General features: G+C 46.1%; 1 protein-coding gene across 2 annotated transcripts in view; it reads right to left on the bottom strand.

Moving 5' to 3' along the window:
- CADM2 (cell adhesion molecule 2) overlaps nucleotides 1–27,580 on the bottom strand; it is a 1,888,160-nt gene that overhangs the window by 312,323 nt on the left and 1,548,257 nt on the right. For both annotated transcript variants that reach the window (XM_069204145.1, XM_069204144.1), the window contains exon 7: nucleotides 11,693–11,783. In XM_069204145.1, coding sequence (XP_069060246.1) covers nucleotides 11,693–11,783 — 91 coding nt within the window. The remainder of the gene's footprint in view (nucleotides 1–11,692; nucleotides 11,784–27,580) is intronic.

The following is a 27,580-nucleotide window of genomic DNA, read 5'->3' as shown; positions in this document are numbered from 1 at the left end:
GGTCTCAATAAAATAAGATCCAGGTTTACCCCGGTCGAAGGATTTTCACCTCGAAAAAACGACTAAGTCCGAAGGTAGAGTTCCAGGAGGTCAGATTGGACTGGCAGGTTCATCCCGCTGAAGAAAATCTCTAGAAAAATGACTAAGTCCTAAGGTAAATTTTTGACCGAGGCCTCCCGTGGGCTGTAGCAGAGCCGGGCTTACATCGCGGTCGGCCTTAAACTTTGACTTTGCCCCGGTCGAGGTGCCACCAGATGACCAGATTGGCGCTTTTTGTTTCTATGCGCTAGAAAGCATTATTTCTTTAAAAAATCATACCTCTGGTTCCCCTTCTCTGATTTTATTCGTTTTGGTGTCATTTTAAAGCTAAAAATATTTCCTATTTTTATAAATTGATTTCTGATTTTTAAACTGTTTCCTGTGTTTTATTTAATTACTGTTTTGTGATATTTGAATGCTTTACACTTTGTCTCCTAAGTTAAGCCTTGTTGCTCGTTGTCAAGCTACCAAGGGTTGAGCTAGTTTTAATTTACTGAGACCTAACTGGACCTAAGTGGAGGTTAGTGGCCTATTGCTAAGTGTAGGTACTTACCTGCCCTTACCAATAACCCATTTTCCTACAGGTTTCTTCTGCCATTTATAATTAGTCTAATTTGTATATCTACTATACACAGAGCACTAGGCCTGGGACTTGTTAGCGGTGTCAAGGGTACAGCCATGAGCCAGTAACCACCAGTATCTGTTGAAATGGTTTGGGGTGACCAGGGCAAAAAAAAGGACATTTCTACTCCCTGAATGCGCAAATCTGAATCCGGGGTGCTAGATATCTATATTTTTTTAACTCTAGTATCTCAGAAACTACTTTAGGGATTTACACCAAATCACAAAAAGCACAGTCTTTTGGACTAAAGCTTCCTGCCAGATTTGTTGTAGTTACGTTCAGCGGTTTGGGCTGTATCATGTCTAAAGGATGTGAAATCCCCATAGACACAGAATATGGCCCCCATTTCACAGATCACCACAAAACTTTCAAGACAGCAGTTGAACGCACCAAAGTATAAGTTTTGAAAATTTTGTGAAGACTCACCTAACTTTGACTACCTGGTGGTGACCGACACTAGGTTATATATATATATATATATTAGACCATTTTTTCCCATAGACAGAGCGTTCTCTGTTTTGTCAATAACTCTGGCGTCATTTGAGTAATCTTCACAAACTTCAAAATGAATACAACACTCAGGTTAGCTTCTGTTTTGAAAGTTTTGGGGTGATCCATCAAGCGGGGGCCTAGAAAAAAAGGGGGTCTCAAAACACTGATGTCTATGGGATTTTTCAAATTTTGAACATCACTACAGACTAAATCACTGAACGGAAATACACAAAATTTGTCAGAAATCTAGATCTTGGTCCTTAAAGGATGCTTTTTCTAACTTAGTGTAAATCCATCCAGGAATTTTGGAGTTAGTTAAGGTTAAAAAATACAGCTTTATAGGGACACTGATCCTCAACGGATCCATCCACGGTGGATCCGCAGAGACTGGGGAAAAGCAAGGCCCTGATAGGCTGGCCGCAACTTTATAGAAAAGTTGTGTCCGCCATTTTGCTTGTGGCATTGGCTGGGGGTGGTAAAAGAACAGTGCAAAAACATGTAAGGGGTCAGGATAGAGGTGCACCGACCCCACAAGACACATAAAGGGGTCCAAGGGCAAAGAATTTTCCATTTTGTTGTCCAATCTGCTGTTCTGTGGATCCACCTTGGTGCTCAGTGTGGCCCCGTGTGTAAATCCACTGTGGATCTGTGGATCCAGTGAGAAATTGAAAAAAACACCCACTGCATCTAACCCCATGCTGTGCATGGGAGAAGGCCATGCTTAGCTTGGGTTGGGTGTATATGTGAGGGTTGACTGCAGAGCTGGCCATAGGTCAGGCCCTGTGGCCAACTCCCACCATGCACAGCCAAAGGCTCTTTTTACAGGGTCATTCCCCAAACTTTTTGCCTTTTCATCCTTATTTTTCTGATCCTTTTTGGTTGATGTTATGACTCTGGGCACTTTACCCCTGCTAATCAGTGCTAAAGTGCATGTGCTCTCCCTTGTAAACTTGGTATGATTGGCTTATACCTAAGTGGCATATTTAATTGACCTATAATTCCCTTTTTAAGTGGTATCTGTATACCCAGGGCCTGTAAATTAAATGCTACTAGTGGGCCTGCAGCGCTACTTGCACCACCCACTGCAGTAGCCTTTCAAACCTGTCTCAGGCCTGCTAGCGCAGGGCCTGCATGCACAGTTTTCTACCACAGGGACCTGGCATCTACATTTACTTGTCACGCCTAGAAATCCCCTTTTACTACATGTAAGTCACCCTTAAGGTAGGCCTTAGTTAGCCCTATGGACAGGGTGATATGTATGTAGAAGGCAGGACATGTGCCTAGTAGCGTGGCCTGTCCTGGTAGTGACAAACAGCCTCTTTGGTTTCTCACTGCTGTGAGTGGTGCCTTCTCATAGGATTGCATTGGAAATGCCCTGTCTTATGCGTAGGGGATTTTGTCTGAATTATGAGGGGTATCGTAGGCATTTCTGGTATGGTTATAATGGTAGTGAGAAATGCTGCTTACTGGTGTGAGTGGAATTTTTTATTACTATTACAGAAAGTAATTACTTCTAGAGAGTGAGCATTTTTCTGTGCTCATAACTCTGGTGTTTTGCAGCTTGACTCCAATCCACGTCTGGGAAAAGTGACAGTTGGGCTTTGTGCATACTTTTCAGACAGCCTGTACACAGGGAGAGTGGAGGTGTCACAGAGTTGCATATGCATACTAAATAGTCTTCCTGATCTGTGAGAAGGGAGAGGCGGGGCACACCTGCATTTGTAAAGGGTGTGCCCTTGCTCACACAATAGGGTTGTTTACCCCTGACTGATGTTTGGAGCCTGTGCTGGAGGAGAGAGGGGGCACTCCCAGAACTAGCTGTAACTGGCTGGAACCTCCTCTCCCCTTTCTTTGTAAACACACTGTAAAACTGAGTATAAGTACAGGGGAGTTTTCCCCACAATGAGGAGACATCCTGGAACTGAACACACAATGCTGGAAGGACTTACCAGGAACCACCATGGACTGCTGCTGCTGTGCTGACCTGTGACCTGCTTGGTCACTGTAGGAAACTGCCTGCATCCCCCTTGCACTGGCCTACTGCTGGGCATTGCCACCTGTGCTTCCTTGTCTTTGGCCCGCAGGGGCAGGGTGTTGTGGCCCCTGGCCCCTGCAACAGTCTGAAGCGCATGAGGAGCGCTTCTCCATATTTGCTTTAGCGCCTGGCATGCCCTCTGCTTCTTCCTATAGCGAGCAATTGGAGAGCACCTTGCTTTATTGTCCCCTAGCGCTCAGAAGTGCTTTCCTGCAGCAGAATTCACTGCTAAGTGCAAGTGATACACTGTAATAAGGACCCCCTGGGCACCATTAATTGAGTAAGAGGAGTGAGCGCGCTCCTACCGTGCCCCCGGGGCAAAGTGCGCTACTTTGGTGCCTGCACACCACTGCGGCCCCGGCAGGCCGGTTGGAAGCAGGAGACATTGGGTGGGAAGGAAGCCTCATCAGAAGCTCCCTGCCCCACCGGAGCCTCTTTTGTGTACATGCGGGGGGGAGGAAGCCTCATCGGAGTCTCCCCCGGCCCCAATGAAGCATCGAGTGATCTTCTGAGCGTGGGTGGGGCAGAAGCCTTGGTTGTGGCCCCCCAACCCCACAGGTCTCCCTAGAGGGCCCCCGCGAGAGTCGGTGATGCCCCCATCTGTGGCCCCACTTGTTGTTTCCTGGCTTTGCCCCCCTCTGGAAGGCCACATGCAGCATGGGGGGCCCCCAGAGATCATGGGCCCCAGAAAGGGCCCATTATAAAACCAGAGGGGGTGCATGTCGCCCCCTCCTCCCCCAAGCATTGGAGTGGCCCTCAAAGTGAGAGCACGGATCGCTGGGGGGCCCATTTTGTTCTTCTTGACACTGTGAGTGCCTTTCATCATAAAACCATGTACTTTTAAAGGCCATACATTTGTCATATTTTCCTTATGTGGACATTCATGGTTTATATGTTAACCTGCCTATTTTTATGAGGTGTTTCATATATGTTTGCTAATGTTCGTGTTATGGGCACAACACACTAATATGGTTTTCTGACTTGCCATATGTTATAATTGTCCTGCTATGGGCATTTATGATATTTCTATGACAAGTGCATTTGGGTTGTAATGTGATTCCTGACAACTGCTTGTGTTGCAGAGTATTAGTAACCTGTGTAACGTTCTGACAACTGCTAAGGTAGCAGGGTATTACTGACATGTAATGTTTGGTCTAATAATGCTTTGTGCAATACAGTTTATTTTTACATAGCTCAGAGTTGTGTTTACTTGTGGTGTACATATATATTGCGTCACGTGTGTTGTGTGTGTTGTGCAAACCCTTTAAACATTGCCTCCGGGTTAGGCCTGACTGCTTGTGCCAAGCTACCAAGGGGGTGAGCAGGGGTTATCTTGGACGTGTAACTCTTTTTCCCTGACTAGAGTGGGTGGGTTTTGCCTGTCTTAGGTGCATTCCCTAGCTAACCAGAAATCCCATTTCCCCCATTTCTAAATATATATATATACACACACACACATATGTATACTTTTTCTATTTGTTTTGCAATTCAGTCTGTTTTTTGGCATGCTCAACAGTAGGTGCAGGCGGAGGGGCTTTACCAAACGCCTTTGTCTAATACTTTACAAATGAGATGCTGTGCTCCCTGAAATTGCTGATATTTTAATTTATTCAGTCATACAATTGCACTACTGATGTGTTTCGATCTCACAGGGTCTTTCTCACTGTTGGTGAGTCCCGTCTTTAATCACCTTACATACTTCCTCCAATTTGTGTCCATTTAGAAGTATTATGGAAGATGTAGTTCTTATCCTTCAAAATCATTCATTTACATTTCATGTACTGTTAATCCACATTTTGAATACAAGTTGGAGACTGCATTGTACTATTATTGATGTCAATACCCAGCCGGTCGTATTCATCTGTAATTTCTATAATTTTGTATATTCTAATACCAATAACCTTAGTGGTGACGTGTCTACTGATATCTCTCATGGTAATAGGTATGATGATTTCAAAGGTAGTGCGGTATTGGTCTAGTACCTCTTTTTCATATCAATATGCCCCTACATTTCTCCCACATTCAACCAATTCCTGTTGCTAACAATTAACATTAATACATACCATTTACCAAAAACATTATATACTGGATGTTTCTACCCAGGTTTTGTGTCTACAAGGCCTCATTTGTCTGATTAACATCCCTTCTGCCTAAAAAGTGTCCACTTGTTTTATCTGCCTAATGTCCCACTAAGTAGCTTTTTATTAGAATTGCACAAACAATTCTTCACCATTGTTCATTCCATGTGGCACCTTTGTCTGCAGCCTGATAATGTATCAGGATTCAAGACGTCTTGATTTTTGAGTCCAATTGCTATCACGTTCATTTGGAGTGATCATGTCTATGCCATAGTATCTCATTGTTTTCCAATTATTGTTCTGGCATTGCACTACATGTTTTGCTGTGGCATATCATACACACACAAAAAGTGTGGGGTGATGCTGATTCGAACTGGACTATTAGGCCCTGTTCAGGAAGCGCTAGTTAGGCGCCTATTCTCCAGGCAAGGAAAGGGTGTGAAGAGTGGCTGTACCTTGGAGGGAGTTCCCTTTACGGACTAGGTGGTCTCACACACATTATAGTGTTATGCTTCATCATATGACCACCTAGCCCCTCCCAGGTAAGATGATACTACCTGGGCGGACTCAACCTCGTTGTTAAAAGAACTGCAGAGGGAGTGCTGAAATTAGATCTAGCTGGATAATACAAGGGATCCAGGTAAAGAATTGGTGAATAATAAAATTACCTTACAAATCACCTATTTTGCTGGGTATTTTTAATGTAGGTGTTCGTAGGTAAGCATAAAACCAGGGTAGGGACTCCATTGAGAATGATGACTCAAGGAGTCTAAAAGAAAGGGACCAACATGTTTCTGCCCGCACTAAGAGCTGGAAGGTCTGGGGCATTCATCAGGCCAGAATTTCCCTGAGGAACATGTTTTAAAGGAAGAACTACTGGACATCAGAGACAATTTCTGGATGTACCATTTAAAATCACTGCATCCAGTTGGACTGAACATCACTGACAATACCACTTGATTTCTGCATATCTGAAGAGTTCTCAGGACTGCATTGACTCCACATTCCAATTGAAATCTTCACTCATGATGCTTTCTGAAAATCCAGCAGAGTCAGCTGTGCAGCAACCATGTTGTACTGCCTGAGGAAGGCAGAAGCTAAAACGTTGTATTAGAAATATATTTTTGTTCTTTGGTGAGATCATCTGTTCTTGTGACTCATTGCATCCTTTTGGATCCAGATTTTTGCCCTGGCTGGCTGTTGTTTTCTTGTGATCCTTCATCTTGCAGTATACATATGTATGTATATGTATATATATATATATATATATATATATATATATATACATATATATATATATATATATATATATATATATATATATATATATATATATATGGTCATAACTTTTTTTTCATCTGGACCATATAGCGGGGTAAGCTACCCTGACAGGGGGTGAGTGCACTTTTGAAACTATAATACTGATTGGTTGGAGAGAAGGGGATGTAGGCAGAATCCTGTAAAATGGCAGTAGCCTTTAGGGAGAAAGGGAAAGGCCCAGGACTAATCTGCTATGCCAAAACTGGGTGACAGAGGGAAGCAGGGTGGCGGCAGGAACCTTCTAGATAGAATTAGTCTTGATTCTGGATAACCATGGGTAATTAATGGCAATATGGAGTGTGTTGGAAATGGCCCTTCTGCAGGGTTATCCCCAGACTTTTTGCCTTCCTCCTTCTCTTTTTCTGACCTCATTTTTGCTGGTTTCTAGACTCTGCGCACTTTACCACTGCTAACCAGTGCTAAAGTGCATATGCTCTCTCCCTATAAACATGGTAACATTGGATCATACCCAATTGGACTATTTAATTTACCTATAAGTCCCTAGTAATGTGCACTGTATGTGCCTAGGGCCTGTAGATTAAATGCTACTAGTGGGCCTGCAGCACTGGTTGTGCCACCCACTTAAGTAGCCACTTCCCCTTTTCTCAGGCCTGCCAATGCAAGGCCTGTGTGTGCAGTTTCACTGACACTTCGACTTGGCATTTAAAAGTACTTGCCAAGCCTAAAACTCCCCTTTTTCTACATATAAGTCACCCCTAATGTGTGCCCTAGGTAACCCTTAGAGCAAGGTGCTGTGTGGGTAAAAGGCAGGACATGTACCTGTGTACTTTATGTGTCCTGGTAGTGTAAAACTCCTAAACACTACTGTGAGGCCTGCTCCCTTCATAGGCTAACATTGGGGCTGCCCTCATACATTGTTGAGGTGGCAGCTGCTCATCTGAAAGGAGCAAGGAAGGTCATATTTAGTATGGCCAGAATGGTAATACAAAATCCTGCTGACTGGGGAAGTCGGATTTAATATTACTATTCTAGAAATGCCACTTTTAGAAAGTGAGCATTTCTTTGCACTTAAATCTTTCTGTGCCTTACAATCCACGTCTGGCTAGGTTTAGTTGACAGCTCCTTGTGCATTCACTCAGACACACCCCAAACACAGGGTACTCAGCCTCACTTGCATACATCTGCATTTTGAATGGGTCTTCCTGGGCTGGGAGGGTGGAGGGCCTGCCCTCACACAGAGGACTGCCACACCCCCTACTGGGACCCTGGCAGACAGGATTGAACTGAAAGGGGACCTGGTGCACTTCTTAGCCACACTTTGAAGTCTCCCCCACTTCAAAGGCACATTTGGGTATAAAACAGGGCCTCTGCCCTATCACCTCAGACACTTGCTGGAGAAGAAACCTGAACCAGAACCTGAATCCTGCCAAGAAGAACTGCCTGGCTGCTCAAAGGACTCACCTGTCTGCTTTCTACAAAGGACAGCTGCCTTGCTGTTGGCCTGCTGTCTTGCTGAACTCTTGTCTGGCTGCAAAAGTGCTCTCCAAGGGCTTGGATAGAGCTTGCCTACTGTTCCCTGAAGTCTCAGGACCAAAAAGACTTCTCTTTTTCATTTGGACTCCTCGTGCACCGAAAAATTTGACGCACAGCTTGCTCCGCAGTGAGAAAATCGCCGCACGTCGATCCAGAAAGACGCCGCTCGACGCGACGCCTACGGTGCGACCGGAACTTAGATGCACGGCCTCGCATGGACAACGCCGCCCGACTTCCAGAGAGGAAATAGACGCGATGCCTGCCGTGAGAAAGAAAATTCCATGCACAGCCTCCCGGAACGACGCGCAGCCGGATAACAAGCCGAGGAATCCACGCACAGACCCTGGGACATCTGTTAATCCCACAAACCATAGAAGGAGTCGGCCCGCATGCCTGAAAACGACGCACGTCTTCCCCGAGTGAAAAATAACGACGCAAGTCCATGTGTGAAGGGGCAAAACCGACGCACACACCATTTTTCTTCCCGCAGAACTACGCACGTCTCCCCGCGTGAAAAATAACGACGCAAGTCCGTGTGTGAAGGGGCGAAACCGACGCACACACCATTTTTCCATGCATCTCCTCCTCTTCAGCCCTCCAAACCAGGAACTTTGTGCTTGAAAGAGACTTTGTTTGCTTTTTAAAGACTTAAGACACTTTGGGGGTCATTCCAACTTCGGCGGGCGGCGGAGGCCGCCCGCCAAAGTTCCCCCGCCAGAAGACCGCACCGCGGTCAAATGACTGCGGCGGTCATTCTGACTTTCCCGCTGGGCGGGCGGGCGACCGCCAAAAGGCCGCCCGCCCGCCCAGCGGGAAAGACCCAGCAACGATGAAGCCGTCTCCGAATGGAGCCGGCGGAGTTGCTGGGGTGCGACGGGTGCAGTGGCACCCGTCGCGATTTTCAGTGTCTGCTGGTCGGAATTCCCATGGCTTTACCGCCGCGGTCAGAATTGGCCAGGAAGCACCGCCAACCTGTTGGTGGTGCTTCCGCGGTCGTTGTCCCTGGAGGTCCATGACCGCCAGGGTCAGAATGACCCCCTTTATATCACTTTTCAGTGATATTTCTACAAATTCTTATTGCATCTTTTATTGTGTTGATCTACAAATATCCAGATAAATATTCTATATTTTTCTAAACATTGTGTGGTGTATTTTTCGTGGTGCTATATGGTGTTATTGTATGATTTATTGCACAAATACTTTACACATTGCCTTCTAAGTTGAGCCTGACTGCTCGTGCCAAGCTACCAGAGGGTGGGCACAGGATAATTTGGATTGTGTGTGACTTACCCTGACTAGAGTGAGGGTTCTTGCTTGGACAGAGGGTAACCTGACTGCCAACCAAAAACCCCATTTCTAACAGAGTGGAGTTAAGGAATGGGGCCAGCCAGCCCAATGTACCATGATCTGAGGCAGCGAGACTTCTAGATTTAATAGTGTGTCCTCGATTGTTTTTTAAATGTGGTTGTCCAGACCTTGGGTGTGTCATTCGGTTGTGCGGTAATTCACTCTCTACTGCACCCTAATCTTGTCATTCCTCACCCTCCCTCCATCTCCTAGTCTTATTATTATATTATATTTGGTCCTTCCCTCACTATTGGATGGGTTTCTCCATTTCCTTGCTCAAGCTCTTCAGCCTTTGTCTCAGTAGTCACTTCAATGTCCTCAGCCCTCTCTGTTCAACTCATCCTAAAGCCCTCTCTTTTCTTCTCAGTTGAGCCATATTTTCTCTGCTCTGTTAGGCTTAGTCTCTACCACTTATGATGCTCAAATGTCTTGATCACTCACTTCCTCAGACAATGGTCTCATCATCATAATAACGTCTGTCAACGCACTTGTTCCTAGCTCCGATCTTTTACCTCATAAATGTCTTTTGCAAGTTCGCTCAGTTGCACAAAGCTCACAGCCACACATTTTTGCAAGATGCAGAAGAAGTATTTGCTTTTTAACCCATTGTTCATTTAATGAGCATCTTAAGGGATGAAACAAATTCCACTACCAACTCTGAATTCATGACACTGGATTGCAGTCGGGTTATATAGTAGATAACGGTCCAATCAGAATCGACAGTTGAACTAGTCAGTGGATATACTAATGTTGACAAGCTGGCTTATTTCATTCCACTGCCAAGACAGCACGTATGTGGTTAGTGAGGGCCACAAGGTGCATGGAGGAAGTGAGAGTAAAGAGGAGTCCTGGGCTCTTAAGTCCCCCTCCCCATAATATCTACAGCAGCTATACTCCGAAGCCACAAGGCTTTTCAGAGAGGGACAAGGTAGGGGGAAGGAGAATGGAGTGAGACACCAAGCTGAACAAAGGCTGCACCGGGCAGCTCCCAGACTGAAACAAGGGAGTTTGACCTCTACTCAAATGGTCTCTAGAGACATTACCCAGCGGTTTAGTCGCAGCAGCTATGAAGCCAGAGATAAGGGCACCCGATGCCTCCTTAGACCTCAACTTCGCACACCTTCGTTTCCAGGCTGCTTTCTGGTATTTCAGTACGCAACAAGCTACTATGCAGTAGTTTATTCAGGGAAAGGGACAAACTGGTGAAAACCTTTAAAGTAAGCTTTTATCACGTAGTCAAACATTATAGAATGGTTATAGAGTAGAGGGATTGGGTTATATTTAAAGAAACGTAAATTGTTAATGTTCGCTTTCTTTTCTGTGAAAAAATATTTTGGGAATACCTTTTTGTTCGTTTATGAGAAAAACCTCACTTGGGAATACAAGAGCCTCATTTCTCAAATGTAAGCGCCATATTTTATCTTTGATAGTTGTGGATGGATCATTGCCCCTGATCATTACTGCACATCATAAGCATTTAAGAAGTGAGGTTGTCAGGAAAGTCAGCATGGTTCCGACAAGGCATACTGGTAGCACATTCTCAACAGGATGCGTGGCTATGAACAAGTGTAATTGTAATTTGTCTAAATATGTAAATAGTGGTTGATGAAGTTTGCACTCCCTGGAGGTTGAAGCATTCAGCTGAACATTTCACAGCTGGAATTCTTCCCAGAAAGTTGAGTAAAAAACAGCATGAGTCTGTCGCGAAAAGTAAAAGGCCAACCTTCCTCAGAAAGTTAATGAAGTCACGCGTCATGAGAGTTACAGTTGGTGAGCTCAATGTGTACTCAGTGCCTAAACTGGGGTGCGCAAAACTGTAAAATATTTTATGGAAATTAAAAGTGTAATTGTTGCAAGGATTGCAGATGTTGCAAGAATCCTGCTTGGGTGGTAGCCATTGGGAAGACTGTGTGCGGGGTATGACGTCAAGTGCAAAAATCATTCACGCCGCTAACTCAATGTTATGGCCGTACAGTTCCTAAAGTAATACGGTTAATGTTTATACCAATTGCATCTGTGGGACACATCTTGCTTTGTGGTTTCCGCAAGATGTTTTTCGCTTGAACCAATTTCCCAAAAGATGAAGATACATTAAAAGGATAAAGAAACAAATTACATGGACTACACGAATACCAATAATCGGGACACACATGAGATTGCGTTAAAAAATAGTTGCACACGCTTATGCGCGACTGAACATATTCTTTCACACAACAGACAAAGAAAAGTAACCGAAAGCATTTCTCCTTATACATATATACTAACCGTGGTTTCCCTTTAGATTCACAAGTCAACGTTAACGTCTGACCTTCCTGTGGAACTGGCGTCGATGGCAAGATGTTGACGGAAGGCTTATCTGAAGTCAAAAGAGAGAAGAAGGAGCACAACTTTTACATTCAGAATTAAATCTTTTTTGAAAATTAAATAATTTCCTGAATTACTAAACTATTTTTTCAATTTGAATTTATGAAGAATCCTTCATGAAATGGACATTTGAAACAGAATAGCACTTTTTAATTATGCAAATCTACATTAAAAGTAATTTAGCGATTATTGAAACTGCTCAAAAGGGAAATCCAGTCTTCAGTGTCTTGAATTTAATAGTAAAATGCAGAATAAAAGGGCTCATTCACAAGCCCCTTGCCCAGCGTAATTTTTTTATTTTACGCTATGGTGGTGCAAAACAGTCCCCCGCCCCACGTCGTATTTACAAACTGACATGTCACCATTGCGCCAGTTTGTAAAACCTTGGCCACATTATACCTGCGCCAGGTATAATGTATGCAAGGGAGGTGTTCCCCTGCAGGGAGGCTCAAAAAATTACGCAGTGAAATATACAAGATTTCACGGCCCCATTTTAGCATCATTTTTTAACCCTGGGCCAGGGCAGGCATTAAACTTACACTAGGTTGTTTCCAATAGGCTTCCCCAAGCTTTGCTGGACTAGCGTCAACATTTTTGGCGCTAGTCTAGCAAAGCGCCACAACTGGATCAAAATGTTTTACACAGTTGTGTTAATGAGCACCATGGCGCATTGTATTAAATACAGAGCTACCATGGTGTCGTTAGGGGAGCGCAGGGTGACGCAAGGAAACTGGAGCATTGGAGCTGATGCTTCAGTTCCTTATGAATGAGGCTCAATGTGTGCAGAGTGAATGCCATGTCTTCAGTGAATTTGTATCTTCGCCTATATATAGAAAGCATGAGTTCTGTTGCTAGAAGAATGCATGTATTGCTACCGTTCTCATCTGAATAAGAACGACGTCGTTGGGGTAGCCGCCAGCAGCCTACAATAAGCAATCTAAAAGATACAGAGATGTCAGGGGGAAAAGCGTACCTATGGAAAAAGGCATTTCTTAACAATATGAAAGTAGAAAGGCCCAGGATGTTCTTTGCAGTTCAGTAGCACAAGTTTGTATAAAAGTTTCATTTGTTCTTCTGCAAAGATGTAAGTGAGAATAAAGCAATTGCCCTTTTCTACAGTCAAATTCCCTTCCCGAAGTAGTTCTTTGAATGTTTTAGGGGGTTGAATTTTAAACGTGAAACCTTAACCCAATGTACCTTTAAGCACAGTGCTTATGCTTTTACAGTGGGCAAGGGTAGGGAGAGGAATTATATGAAGGGGTTCATCCCCAAGAGATGCACCCATGTCAAGAACCCTTGGCTAGCATCAGTGTGAACTACTGCAGAAGAAATGCTGGTGATACAGAGGTTTTGGGCTCCTCGCGACCGCAAAGTGAGTTCTTTGCATTGAGGTTCAAATGCCCTTGAGGAATGCAAATGTAAAGCCCCTGTGAGGCCTGGTCTTCACACAGTCAGTGACCGTTCATGATGACCATCAATGTAAAGCTCTGGTGAGCTTAGTGGAGAGGATATGCTATATCCAGGTGGTCTAAGTGGTCAGAGAGCTCAAAGGAGGAAGTGATTGGGGTTATTTGCCTGCCAAGGGCAGCCCTGGGTAATGCTAAGTTGTCTTGTGATCTGCTCTCCATAGCACCATGTTGTCGTTTTTGGCCTTGGCCTTGGCCTTAGGATGCTGTAACTCTGCCCTGGAGTATCACCGTAAGTGCCCCAAGGTAAACTTTTCCAGTGACTCAAGAAGAAGCCTCACCCACGACCCTGACATCATATGACTAGCCTGGTCCTTGAGGGTGAGCCTGCTACATGCACATTTGAACTCTATAACAAAAAATAATAATGCTAGCAGTCTAGCCTCACAAGGGCCCAGTCATGAGTCAAGATGCTCCTGTGTTCGTTCTTTCCCCTTCTCTTACTCCTCCTTCAATGGTAGAGCAACACCCCTCATGCCTATTAATACCATCCACCGCTATAAACGATATCCTCTGCCTGGTATAGGGAACTTACATAGTTTTAATAGAGCTAGCACTAGCCAAAGCATGGTACCATTTCCTCAAATTCATAATTCATTTTGAGGATCACCCCCTGAGATGAAACTTGAAACCGTAAATACTCAACCAGAGTCTGACTTACATCTGGTCCTTAGATTTCCTGAAAAATGGTACACAGGAAAGACGTGTCATCTTTGTATTGTATATCCGGGAATGTGTATGTAATAGTTTAGTATTCAAAGCAGAATCACCGATTTTGTCATATATTTTTAAGCTATCAAATTATCTCCCACCCTTGAGTTAATGCTGTGGTCATTGCCCTCCATTAGTTGTTTTACGGATTGCCAAATTCGTACTATGCATAAGAAGCTCAGTCTGAATATTGACGTCAGAGGTATGTTCCTTAATTATAATCACAACAGCGCACAAAAGGCTTGCACACTTAATACATTGGGCCTATCACAAAAAAGGTCACACATATGCATACACTTGTGAATAAGTAAATGCATGGTTAGGGAATTCACAAAAACTCCCACTAGTACAGCCTGACAGAGGTAGCTCGTCAAAAGGTAAATCTGGATGCAGCCCTGTCACTTGTAAGCCACCACATATTTCCCCGTGTTTATGTCCACACTGCCCTTTGCAATCAGCAGTTCATGAAAGGATGACTCTCTTGTTTTTAGGAATGCTGCCAGTGTACATGTTGGCTCCATTGTCTCTTTAGGCTCACGAGAAGAGGAGGGGCTGAATGAGCTGAGCCACAACCCATTTACAAGGCGCTCTTTAAGAACACAACACTTTGTAGGTGGATGGCTGGACTGTGCATGAGTGAGGGTGGTAAATCAACTATTGTGCCCTCAGGCATAATGCATTTTATTTAGCACACATAGGGGGTCATTCTGACCCTGGCGGTCCATGACCGCCATGGCGGAGGGCGGCGGAAGCACCGCCAACAGGCTGGCGGTGCTTCCTGGGCGATTCTGACCACGGCGGTAAAGCCGCGGTCAGAAAAGGGGAGCCGGCGGTTTCCCGCCGGTTTCCCGCTGGCCCAGGGTATCCGCCATGGCGGAGCTGCTTGCAGCACCGCCATGGGGATTCCGACCGCCTTCCCGCCAGCCTGTTTCTGGCGGTGTCCACCGCCAGAACCAGGATGGCGGGAACGGGTGCCGTGGGGCCCCTGGGGGCCCTGCACTGCCCATGCCACTGGCATGGGCAGTGAAGCAGACAGTGAAAATCGCGACGGGTGCCACTGCACCCGTCGCACCCCTGCAACTCCGCCGGCTCCATTCCGAGCCGGCTTCATTGTTGTAGGGGCTTTCCCGCTGGGCCGGCCGGCCGGCGGTCTTCTGGGGGTCGCCCGCCGGCCCCGCGGGAAAGCCAGAATGGCCGCCGCGGTCTTTCGGCGGGAACCGCTTGGCGGGCGGCGACCGCCGACCGCCACGGTCAGAATGACCGCCATAATGTGCATACTTCCGGCAGTACAGAATATCTACCAAAATTAGACTCTCATGTCACACAGCAGTGCATACATGTGCCTGGAGAGAATCCAGACAGAACAGCAGTGATGAGTGCTGTAGCGTGTGTGAGAGCTAGTATGAGGATGAATGAGTTAAAATGAGTGAGTGAGAGGAATGAGAGAGAGGAGAAATATGAAAGAGTAAGAGTGGGTATGTGCTTGATTGTCTTTATGAGTCTGTGTCAATGAGAATCAGTGAGTGAAACTAGGACAGAATGAGAGTGTGAGAGACGAGATAGTGTGTGTGAGAGCAAGCGTATGTGTGAGAGTCATCGTGCTTGATTGAAAGTGAGTGGGAATCAGTGAGAGTGAAAAAGAACAAGTGAAATTAAGTGAGCTGGATTCATTGTATGTGTGATTGTGCTTGTGAACATTAGAGTGTGATCGTGTGAGTGCGCGTAACGTAGACTGAGTGAGTGACATTCGTCATGAGTGATAATGAGTATTTGAGAGATGGGGAGTGAGGGAGAGGGGTGAATGAGGAACTGTGGGAGGTAGTAAGAGTAGTACAGTAAGGCAGAATGAGTAAGAGATGGGGCGTGACGGAGAGGTAGTGTAAAAGTGTTAGTGTCTGTAAAAATTGAGTGTCTGCAAGTGAGATCAAGAATCAATTCATGAAAATCAGTGTGGGAGTGAGTCAGTCAGTCAGTGAGTGTATGAGTGTGTCCGTATTTTTATGTGGGTGAATAGGTGTAAGTATGAGCTAGAATGAGAGTGTGAAGGTGAGGGAGTACGAATGTGAGTTAGTTACTATGAGTGGTACTGGCATATTGGGGGTAACCCATGACCGAAGGGAAGGCACTCATGACATACATGAGGAATGGAGACATTCCTGAAAAAAATCCCACCTCTAACATACTAGAAGCATTTTTGACAAAACACTCATGAAGCATAAATGGCAAACTTCTGGCCGTGGCATTTGTTATATGATTCATGGCATAAAGGGGATACCTGTGACAAAAAAATTTCAATGGCACGCTGAATGCAATTCTTACAAAATACAGAGGTCCCCATAGTAAAGTTTGAAAAAAATGGGTCAACTCCTAGGAAGCATTAGACTTCATTCACAGCCATGAAAGTACTAGAAGAACAAGTTACTTACCTTCGGTAACGCCTTTTCTGGTGGATACACTAGCTACTTGTGGATTCCTCACTCATTGAATTTTCCCCTGTGCCAGCTTTCAACGGAAATTTTCTTCCTAGCTTCTGCACGTCGACGAGGACGTCACAATTGCCCACGCGACACCGTCTGACGTCATACAGGCAATAAGTGGTCCTCGCCGATGTGCCGAGGTCAGTACCAACATTTTTTACTTGCCTCTGAGACGAAAAGGCAATTGAAACAAATATACAACAATATTTAATTATACCAAATAGATAAAAACATCAGCTCAAAAATGTCAATACGCAAAAATATATATAGATACATACTATGTATAGGAATCTCACAAACTCTTTTCTCTTTTTTTTTTTTTTTTTAAATATTTACTTATATACATAAATATATACACTATATATGGAAGCCATAAACTACCAAGAGGAGCTCACCCAAGGATAACTTGGTAAGACCAGACAAGCAACGGGGAGGCGGGAGGGACCGTGAGGAATCCACAGGTAGCTAGTGTATCCACCAGAAAAGGCGTTACCGAAGGTAAGTAACTCGTTCTTGTGATGGATACAACTACCTGTGGATTCCTCACTCATTGAATAGAGTCCCAAAGCAGTACCGCACTCGGTGGAGGGTGCCTAAATGGTCAAACCAAGAAATCCTGCAGCACCGACCGTGCAAAATGGCCCTCCCTCCTAACCTCCGAATCCAAGCAGTAATGCTTTGCAAAAGTGTGGAGGGACGACCAAGTTGCGGCCTTGCAGAAGTCAACCACAGGAACACACCTAGCCAAGGCCGAAGAGGTTGACTTAGCTCTGGTGGAATGAGCTCTTATTCCATCAGGGGGTTCTTTCTTTGCCAGAGAATAACACAGCTTAATGCAAAGAATGATCCACCTGGAGAGTGTTCTCTTGTGGACTGCCCTTCCTCTCCTCTTTCCCACGTACCCGATGAAGAGTTGATCCTCCAATCTAAACTGCTTCGTTCTGTCTATGAAGAAGCTCAGCGCTCTTCTCGGGTCCAAACAATGTAGTCTTTCTTCCTCTTTAGAAGGATGCAGTGGAGGATAAAAAGAGGAGAGAGTAATAGTCTGACCCATATGGAAAGGTGAAACAACCTTCGGCAAGAAAGCTTATCTACATAGAAGGATGTATACGGGGGCCTAACAGAAAGAGCCTGCAGCTCACTCACTCTTCTAGCAGAAGTGATTGCAACAAGGAAAACAGTCTTCAACACCAACAACCTTATGGGGCAAGAATGCATGGGTTCAAAAGGTGAACCCATAAGAAACGTTAAGACTAGGTTCAAATCCCACTGAGGCATAATGAAAGGAGTGGGAGGAAACTTATTAATGAGACCTTTCAAAAATCTTAATACTAAAGGAGATTTAAATAAAGAAGGTTGGTCTGGAAGACACAGAAAGGCTGACAGGGCCGACAAATAGACCTTGACTGTAGCCACTGCACAACCCCTCTGTGCCAGGGACAACGCAAAAGACAAGACATCTGATAAGTGGGCACGTAAGGGATCAATTTGCCTCTCTCCACACCAACTCACAAATTTAGCCCACCTGCTAGCGTAGATAGATTTAGTGGAGTGTCGTCTGGCCGATAAAATAACATCCACTTCCTCAGGCAGGAGAGAAAAGGAACTCAGATTGCCCTGTTCAATCTCCAGGCATGAAGGTGCAGGCTCTGGAGGTGGGGGTGTAAAACCTGCCCCTGCGATTGCGAGAGGAGGTCTGCCCTGTGAGGGAGACGGAGTGGGGGGCAAGGAGAGAGTTGGAGAAGATCCGAATACCATACCCTCCTTGGCCAATCCGGAGCTATTAAGATGACTTGGGCCCGGTCTTGGCGAATTTTCCTCAGAACCCGAGGAATCAAGGGTATGGGGGGAAATGCGTAAAGCAACTGGTCACACCAGGACATCTGAAACGCGTCCCCCAATGTTCCTTGCACCGGATACTGGAGGCTGCAGAACAACGGGCAGTGCGAGTTCTCCCGAGTGGCAAAAAGTTCTACCCGAGGAATCCCCCACATCTGGAAGATTTGCTGGACTAGATCTGGATGAAGACGCCACTCGTGATCGGTCGAGAAGTGCCGACTGAGACTGTCCGCACGCACATTCAAGACTCCGGCCAGATGGTTTGCTACCAAGCAAATCCGATGGTCCTTTGCCCAGGACCATAGTCGCAGAGCTTGTCTGCAGAGAAGGTACGACCCTACTCCTCCCTGTTTGTTTATATACCACATTACGGTAGTATTGTCCTTCAAGACCTGAACCGACTGACCGCAAATGGAAGGGAGGAAGGCCTTGAGAGCCAGACGTATTGCCCGCAACTCTAACAGATTTATGTGAAACATCTGTTCTACTGGAGACCAATGACCTTTGACCTCCAGGTCCCCTAGATGAGCTCCCCACCCTAGAGTGGAAGCATCCGTTATTACTGTGGTCACCGGCGGAAGTTGCGAGAACAGCCTTCCTTGGGAAAGATTGCCGTCCACAACCCACCATCTTAGATCCACAGCAGCGTCCCTGGAGATCTTTACCGATCCCTCGAGATCTCCTCTGTGTTGAGACCACTGCTTTTGGAAGCAGCACTGAAGAGCCCTCATGTGCCAGCGAGCGTGAGTTACCAACAGAATGCAAAAAGCAAACAGACCGAGCAGACGTAGGACCTTGAGGACTGGAATGACCGCTCCACTTTGAAACATTGGAACCAACGCCTGAATGTCCTGAATCCGCTGAGGCGGAGGAAAGGCGCGATTGAATGTTGTATCCAGTACTGCCCCTATGAACAGGAGACGCTGAGAGGGCTCCAGGTGAGATTTGGGCACGTTCACCGAAAAATCCAGGTCGAACAACAACTGGGTTGTCGACTGCAGGTGACACAGCACGAGCTCCGGAGACTTGGCTTTGATCAACCAATTGTCCAGGTAAGGAAATACCGCTTTCCCCTTTCTTCTGAACTCTGCTGCAACCACCGCCATCACCTTTGTGAAGACTCGAGGTGCTGAAGTAAGACCAAACGGAAGGACCGCAAACTGATAGTGCTGCAGTCCCACCACAAACCGGAGATACTTCCTGTGCGACTTGAGTATCGGGATATGAAAGTAAGCATCCTGCAAGTCGACAGACACCATCCAATCTTCTTCGTTCAACGCCAAAAGCACCCGAGCCAAGGTCTGCCTCTTGAACTTTTCCTGTTTGAGGAACCAATTCAAAATCCTCAGGTCCAGGATTGGCCTCAACCGACCATCCTTCTTGGGGATCAGGAAGTATCTTGAGTAACAACCCTGACCCCTCTCCTGCTCTGGAACCAACTCCACTGCACCCTTTGAATAGAGGACTAGAACCTCCTGTTCTGGTTACTGGAGATGGTCTTCTGAACAGTAGGATGGGCGGGGCGGGATGGGGGGTGGAAACTCCCGAAAGGGAAGGGCATAGCATTTCCCCACAATGCTGGTGACCCAGGAGTCTGATGTTATATCCTCCCACTTGCGGAGAAAGTTCAATAACCTCCCCCCTACAGGAGTGGTATGTGAAGGAATTGGTGGAAGACTAAGGCTGCTTCCCATGCTGCACCCCTCCAGAGGAAGAGGAAGAGGCAGAGTGCTGCTGGGCGGCTCCTCTGGTTCGGACCCTACCCTCCCCCTATATGATCTATAGGAGAGAGCAGTGGCAGGTTGTTGTTGAAATCTGCCTCGAAAGGAGGAGGATGAGCCACAACCAAACCCCCTAAATCTTCTGAACAGTCTCGAAGAAGCAGAAGAGGAGGCCTGCAAGCCTAATGACTTTGCTATGGCCCTACTCTCCTTAAATCTCTCAAGGGCAGAGTCCGCCTTGGATCCAAAAAGTTTATCCCCATCGAAGGGAAGATCCAGCAGGGCTGACTGGACATCAGATGAAAAACCAGAGGAACAAAGCCAGGCCTGCCTCCTCGTACCAACAGCAGTGCCCATAGCCCTGGCCACAGAATCAGTAGTGTCCAGCCCCGACTGGATCACTTGGGTTGCCGCAGCTTGAGCATCTTCGACCAGACTCAACACCTCCTGAGGCACCTCCGTATGGGACAACTTTATCTCTTCCATTAGGGCGTAGATGTATCTGCCCAAAATGCATGTGGCATTAGTAGACTTGAGAGCCATACTGCATGATGAGAAAGCCTTCTTGGAAGATTGGTCCATTTTCTTTGAGTCTCTGTCTGAAGGCACCCTGGAAAATAACCTGGGGAAGTCCGAGATGAACATGAAGCCTGAACCACCAGGCTCTCTGGGGTCGGGTGCCCAGACAAAAAGCCTGGATCCACAGGAGCCACACAATACCTGCATGCCACTGATCTATTAACGGCCGAAGATGACACCGGCTTCTTCCAGATCTCTAAAATTGGTTCTAACAGAGCCTCATTAAATGGCAGAAGTGGCTCTGCAACTGTCGAAGCAGGATGTAAAAGCTCCGTTAAAATATTGGGCTTAGATTCAGACACCGGCAAGGGAAGGTCCAAAAAGTCAGCTGCTTTCCTTATTACAGAATGGAATGAAGCAGCCTCCTCTGTATATTCTCCAAGAGATGTTAAGTCCCATTCTGGAGAGGTGTCTAAGCCACTTGCTGTATCCAAACCCTGGAGATCTCCCAGAGGTTCTTCAATCTCTCCTTCCTCCAGGGCCTGCTTCTGATACTCCTGCTCCTCAAGGAGGCGAAGAGCAAGCCTTCTTGAATACAGCCTGGCTTCAATCCTTGGCGTCGACAGGGCGTCAGCCGACGTCAATGCCTGACGCCGATCCTCGGATCCATCTGACACCGGATCCATCAGCACCGTGGACTTCTTCAGCGCCGTATGAGGCAAAGGATGAACAGGAGAACTCTCCGGCGCCGGACCAGCAGATCTACTCAGCATCACCGGCTGTGAAGTCGACGCCATAGGAACCGGCGCCGAGCCAACACCTCCCATTGGAAGGAAGGGCATGAAAGGTGCCGGTTGTAAAGGAGCCGGAGCACCCATATTGAAGGCCAATGGTCCCGAAGGGCCAGCCGGTCCACCACCTGGAGCCATCTGTTAAAAAATGGCAAACATCGCATTTAAAAATGCAGAACTGTCAGCACCTGGGGCCAGGAAAGCCGGATACTGCGGAGCCTGGGCTCGAGGTGACATCGGCGCCGGCCCCGGCGTCTGAGAAGCCGATGAGAACTCCTGACATTGAGGAACCTCAAAAACAGATGGTGGATTCAAAGGCGACGTCAGCGAAGCCGGTGAAGCCGGTGATGCAGGAGGCGTCTGCGGAGTGATGGTGGGACTAACTTCCCATGTCTTTCAGCATCGAACCGAAGGCGACCTCGAGTGCGACCGCTCCCTACTCGACCGGCGCCGAGATTCGCGATGATGCTGGGAGTCACGATGACGCCGATGGGACTTAGGAGAAGATGACTTGCGTCGATGCCGCTTCTCCCTCTTCTTGGATTTCACCAAAAAGAGTTTCGCCTCACGCTCCTTCAACGCCTTCGGGTTCATCCGTTGACAGGAGTCACATTTCTCCACGTCGTGGTGGGAGCTGAGACACCACAAGCAGATTCTACATGTGGGTCTGTCACCGACATTTTGCCTCCGCACTCCCTGCAGGGCTTAAAACCCGACTTTCGTTGAGACATGCTTTCTTTTCGAAGAAAGAAACAGTAACAGTAACTGTAACTATGCAGAGTAGAAACAGTAGCTCCCTCGAAGAATAACCATCGTTAGAAGGCACGGAAAAAGGGGAACTGACGTCGGCACGTCGGCGAGGACCTCTTATTGCCTGTATGACGTCAGACGGCGTCGCGTGGGCAATTGTGACGTCCTCGTCGACGTGCAGAAGCTAGGAAGAAAATTTCTGTTGAAATCTGGCACAGGGGAAAATTCAATGAGTGAGGAATCCACAGGTAGTTGTATCCATCAGAATATTTAATTAGTGACTTTTTGGAGCCTTTGGCTTTTTAGCAGATTCAGGGGAGAACTGTGCCTTAATGCACCATTCAAACACATCTTTTCATAGTTTACTCCAGAAAAAAAAAACATTCCACCAAACCCTTCATGGACAAGTCAGTTGTTCTTGCTACACGTGTTCACTGGAATTGAGGGCAAGTATTAAGTTCTAGCACCTTCAAAGATCAACAGTCGTCACTGTGACCTGGAATGGTGGGTCAATCACTCCAGACAGGGCTTTCAAGGCATACAAGTGGGAATGTCACGTGGCATTGAGATTTCTGCAATGTAAAGGTATATGCAGTTACTTCTCTTCTTTGGGGAAAGGCAGCCTATTTTGCAAATGCACATTTTGTTTGTCTTTTGTTTTCTCCATCGGTAAAAACACCCTTATCCTACACCCCAACAAAGATTAGGAGTACTGTGTTCAGCTTCCAACGTGATTTGCAAGTATTCACAACATTTCAAGGTAAATTATGCCTTACATCTCCCGCTCCCCACCCCTTATGATGAAATTTACTGCTGCATATTTATACACAGCCATAGTGTGCCACTTGGGATTAGTAAAACCACTTATGCCTGAATAGTGTCCTTTTACCGGAACCCATTTTAAGAGTTGCTGGTGAATGCAGGCATATCGAGCCAGGGCACACTGCGCATGTGTGTTTGGCTGACCCGAGATGGCTGGCCAAAAATACATGTGCAGTGAAGGGGAGTGCTGTGCACTCCCCCTCACTGCTCGTCGCTCCCATGCCCCCCCCTTTAAAAGAAAACGATAATAAACTAGGTTTTAAAGGTTTTGCAGCTGCTAGTGGTGGGGACGACACTCTTGGCCCTAATGGAGGAGCTGCCCCTAGGTGATCCTCCCCCAGACCTTTTGCCTTTCACCTGTTTTGCTGTATCTTTTTGTTGGCATTAGGAATCGGAGCACTTTCCCACTGCTGACCAATGTTAAAGTGCATGTGCTTCTCCCCTAAACATGGGAACATTAGTGTATCCACAACTGGCATGTTTAATTCACTTGTAAGTACATCGTGAAGTGGTATACCATATAGCCAGGGCCTGTAACTTTAAATAATACTTGTGGGCCTGCAGCACTATTTGTGATACCCACACAAGTACCCTTTCAAACCTGTCTCAGGCCTGCCACCGCACAGCCTGTGTGTGCAGTGTCTCTGCAACATTCACTTGGCATTTAATAACTCTTGCCAAGCCTTAAACACCTCTTTTCCTACATAAAAGTCACCCCTAAGGTAGGCCCTAGATAGCCAATAGGGCAGGCTGCTCTGTAAGTAAAAGGCAGGACATATACTTTTAAGTTTTACATGCACTGGGAGTGAAAAATGGCCAAAGTAATTTTTCACTATTGTGAGGCCTACTCTCCTTGTAGACCAGCATTGGGAATTCTTTAATATGCTTTTAAGCTGTAATTCCTGACCAGAAAGTTGTAGCTGGGTCATGCTTAAGATATATATAGAGTGGTATTGATAAATCCTCTTTAACAATAAAGTCTGATTTAACATTAATATTTTAGAAATGCGTCTTTTAGAAAGGGGCATTTCTCTACTCTTACTTCTCTGTGTGCCTTCCAGCCTGTCTCCAATACATGTGTGGAGTATGTGACAGCTCCACTTTGTGTATTCCCTCTAGACAGCCACAAACACAGGAAGGTTAGGTGTGTCTGAGCACTCATCTGCATTTTGATTGGCCCTCCTGGGCAGGAATGGTGGAGGGGAGCTGACCCATGAACAGGGAAGTGCCTGTTCCCACAAGAAAGGTTGCTTACTTCCAATTGGAGCAAGGACTATCAAGAAGGATCTCTGTGCACTTCAAAGATCCTCCATTAAAAACACTCACACATCAAAGGCACTTTGGGGTATAAGCAGGGCTGGCTTTAGGGCGGTGCGGCCGCACCATGTGCTGACCTCAGGGGGGGCACAATGTGTTTAGCAATAATTTACAAAACTTGCGATTTAAAAGCATCTGCTGAAATGTTTCTTGTGTATCCAGCCTTCAGGAACCAATTAAAATGTCAAGATTTCTCTTGTTATTAATGTTCTTGTTAGAGAGAAAGAGAGATCAGAGGTTTGTCTAGCAGCAGCTTTGACTCGCCATACACTAGCATAGAGGGTTAATATGCCTGCTGCAAAAAACAGAATGATGGTTTGTGTGGATAGCTGAGTGGATTAGTAAAGTCAGCCTTTTCAAGCGCTTTAAAACAAATTAAGGTATGTGAAAGGGGAGCTATGGAGAGATGAATGACACATTTGCTGGGTTGTAGTGAAGGATTTGAGAAGGTGGTCATGGGGTAGGGGTGCACCAAAAAAAGACTGTCGCACAGCGTGCCACCAATGTTAAAGCTGGTTCTGGGTACAAGAACTGGGTCTCTGACCCCCTCAAATCAGACAATTTTGGATGTGTAACCAAGCTCTGCCAGAGGAACTTCAATGCTGCTTAAAAGACTCAAATGGACTGCTTTTCTCAAAGGACTGCTTTTCAGCTTTGTTGCCCTGCTGTCTGCTGCTCACTGACTCTGTGAAAGGAGAACGTAACTCTGCCTTCCTTCCAAATGATTTCCAAGGGCTTGTTGGCTTGCCCCATGTTCACGAAGTCTCAAGGCCATCAAAGACTTAATCACTCTACTGCTGCCATGGGACTCTGTCATCCATGAGTCTGGCAACTGCACTTGTTAAGGAGGCGATTGTGCCCAATCATCTGCTTGGGCTGCTAAATAATAAGCACTTGGTGTGGAGAAGAGGATAAGTTCTTTGACTACTCCCGCACTGAGCTCTCTGCTGTGCTGAGGGACACTGCAGCATGAACTCTGTGATGTACTGAGGGATGCTGCAGTGCCTCGGGAAACCCTTCCAGCACTACCCGCTGGGTTGCCTTGATGATGGGAGCTTAATCAGTGTCAACACATCAGTGTAGTCTGCCCTCGAGAGCTGAAACTCCACTACACGCCGACATCGGAAGCTCCAAGGTAAAGAGCCTGCATATGGGATCGCTGCAGTTGTGACCCCCTTCGGGCAGCGGACTACCAAGTTCAAATCGAACTCCACCCATACAGCCTATCCCATTTCACCTTCCCACTGGAGAAGTCTTGTGACGCGTTCCCGCTGCTACGGAAAGGGTATTGTAGACCCATGAGGACACTACCGCTGACTGGTGCAACATCATAAATGCATGAATTAGTGACCGTGGGTGCCCTGCTTCCTGTGCTCCCACATTGAGAAAATTCACTACCATTGCCGCAAGGAAGCTAAGAGAAACAAATGTATTTTTAACCACAGTGTTTACTTGATGTCATAACTTGAAAAGTATACACTGGATTTGTGTTGTTTTAGTCTTAATTTATTCAGATAAATATTCTCTAGTTTTCTAAATTTGTGTGGAGTCTTTTTGTAGGGTCTTCACTGTGTTGCTGTATGAGTGTTGTGCACAAATACTTTACACATTGCCTCTTAAGTTAAGCCTATCTGCTCTGTGCCAAGCTACCAGAGGGTAAGCATAGGTTAATTTAAGGTGTGCTTCTGACTTGCCCTGACTAGAGTGTCGGTTTCTGCTTCTACAGGGTCTTACAACCAGAAGCCCCCATTTCTAGTTGACTTTGTATGTAAACAGGGCTGTCCTGTATTGTACATACAGCCTAGGATTAGGTAGCCTGAAGTACTATACAGGCACACACATAAGGATCAATCTGTCGATGCCAAAAAGCAATAATCTCAAGGTGCTTTAGGAAGGGAGGAGTGGCTACCTGACCCTCTACCAAACCCTAAAAATACCAAACTAAATTAATGCCCTCAAGCAGACAACCCTCATTTAACTAAACACATGTTCTACACACAGTTAGAACTCAAATGTTTCTCTATTTCAGTTGATTTAATCTAGCCATTGATCTGCTGAAGTTCAGCAAATGCATGTTTTGTCACTAGACTTCATCAGGGCTCTCCAATTTCAAAATAAGTCCCCAAATTCTTTGTTTGTCTATTTTGGTCCAAAAGCAAGTATCCATTTGTGTACATGTTTCAACATCACAGTCTGTTACACAAAGTTTCTGAAATAGCAAGTGGTCCCCATTCCAACTCAACTACCATCTGATCTTCTATTATCATTACGAGGGTCTGGAGTTTCATGGTGGCATGTATGGAGGATAGGACTTCAAATGGTAGTGGAGCTGAATTGGAGCCTTTTTTCTACTTCAGAAACTTGGGACTCCTCTTCTGATTTGTAAATATTTAATGAACAGCTGCTCCACTCTGCATTTTTTTTTACAGCCCATATCCTTAATTCTGAATGAGGGGCATGAGCAGCTCAAAGAGCTCACTTTCACACTGACATGGCCCTATGCTGGTGAACTCATTTCCCACCCTCATCCTCTCAGTCAAGCTAATGCTGTGTTGTGCTTCCACCACTCCCCCGAATCTCAGATGCGGGGGAGTCAGGACAGCTTGCAAAGGGAGCATAGCAGTTCTTCACTCTTGGTTGGCTTCTCTTCTATGCATTGGGGTGCTTGACCCATTCAATATTGTGGAACCCCCAGTAGGGCTTCTTCTTCTATCTTCGAATCCATAGTTGGTCCTCAGGGGTTAAGTGAGTTGGTACCACTGGCCCTGGAGTGACTTATCCTAGTATTGGGGGTCAGCTGGAGTCAATGTCCTCAGTCCACCCTTGCAAAGCAGCAGTTGACTTGTCCTTCCAGCTGGGGTTCCTTTTTGCCATTGTCACCTCCTAAGTCCATGGTCTTTTCAACTGTCTGTATCTCTTGTGATGGGCTTTTAAGGGGGGATGGACAATTTTAGGAGTAAGTACCTTTTGCCAATCCTACAATGTCACATCATTTCTCCAACCCTTTCCAGCACTCTGGAACCATCCAAAATTTCAACTTCAATTTTTCTAGGGGTCTTTTAAGGGCCTCAACTCGGACCCTATCTAACATCTCTGACTAATGTCTTCCTACCACATCTTACCGAGGCCCTACTGAGAGTGCTCCAGCAGTTTGGTCCTATTTATTCTAATGGGCCTCGGCTGTTACAGCCAGGGTACAGTGTTGCAAGCTAAATATCAGATGTAGATTTCCCCCACATCACTTCATTTTCTATAAAGGGGCAATCACTGATAGTTGCTCCTTTTGGGTGCGTAGGCTTTTTTCCCCCTTGCTGGGGAGCTGAGTAATTACTTTGGTCCAGTAGGGGGGACTATGGCCTGTAATCTGATTATGAGC

The sequence above is a fragment of the Pleurodeles waltl genome, chromosome 8 (assembly GCF_031143425.1).
Source record: "Pleurodeles waltl isolate 20211129_DDA chromosome 8, aPleWal1.hap1.20221129, whole genome shotgun sequence".
In the NCBI taxonomy this organism is placed as follows: Eukaryota; Metazoa; Chordata; class Amphibia; order Caudata; family Salamandridae; genus Pleurodeles; species Pleurodeles waltl.
Note: the sequence above shows the minus strand (reverse complement) of the source record. Positions and strands in the feature narration are given on the sequence as shown.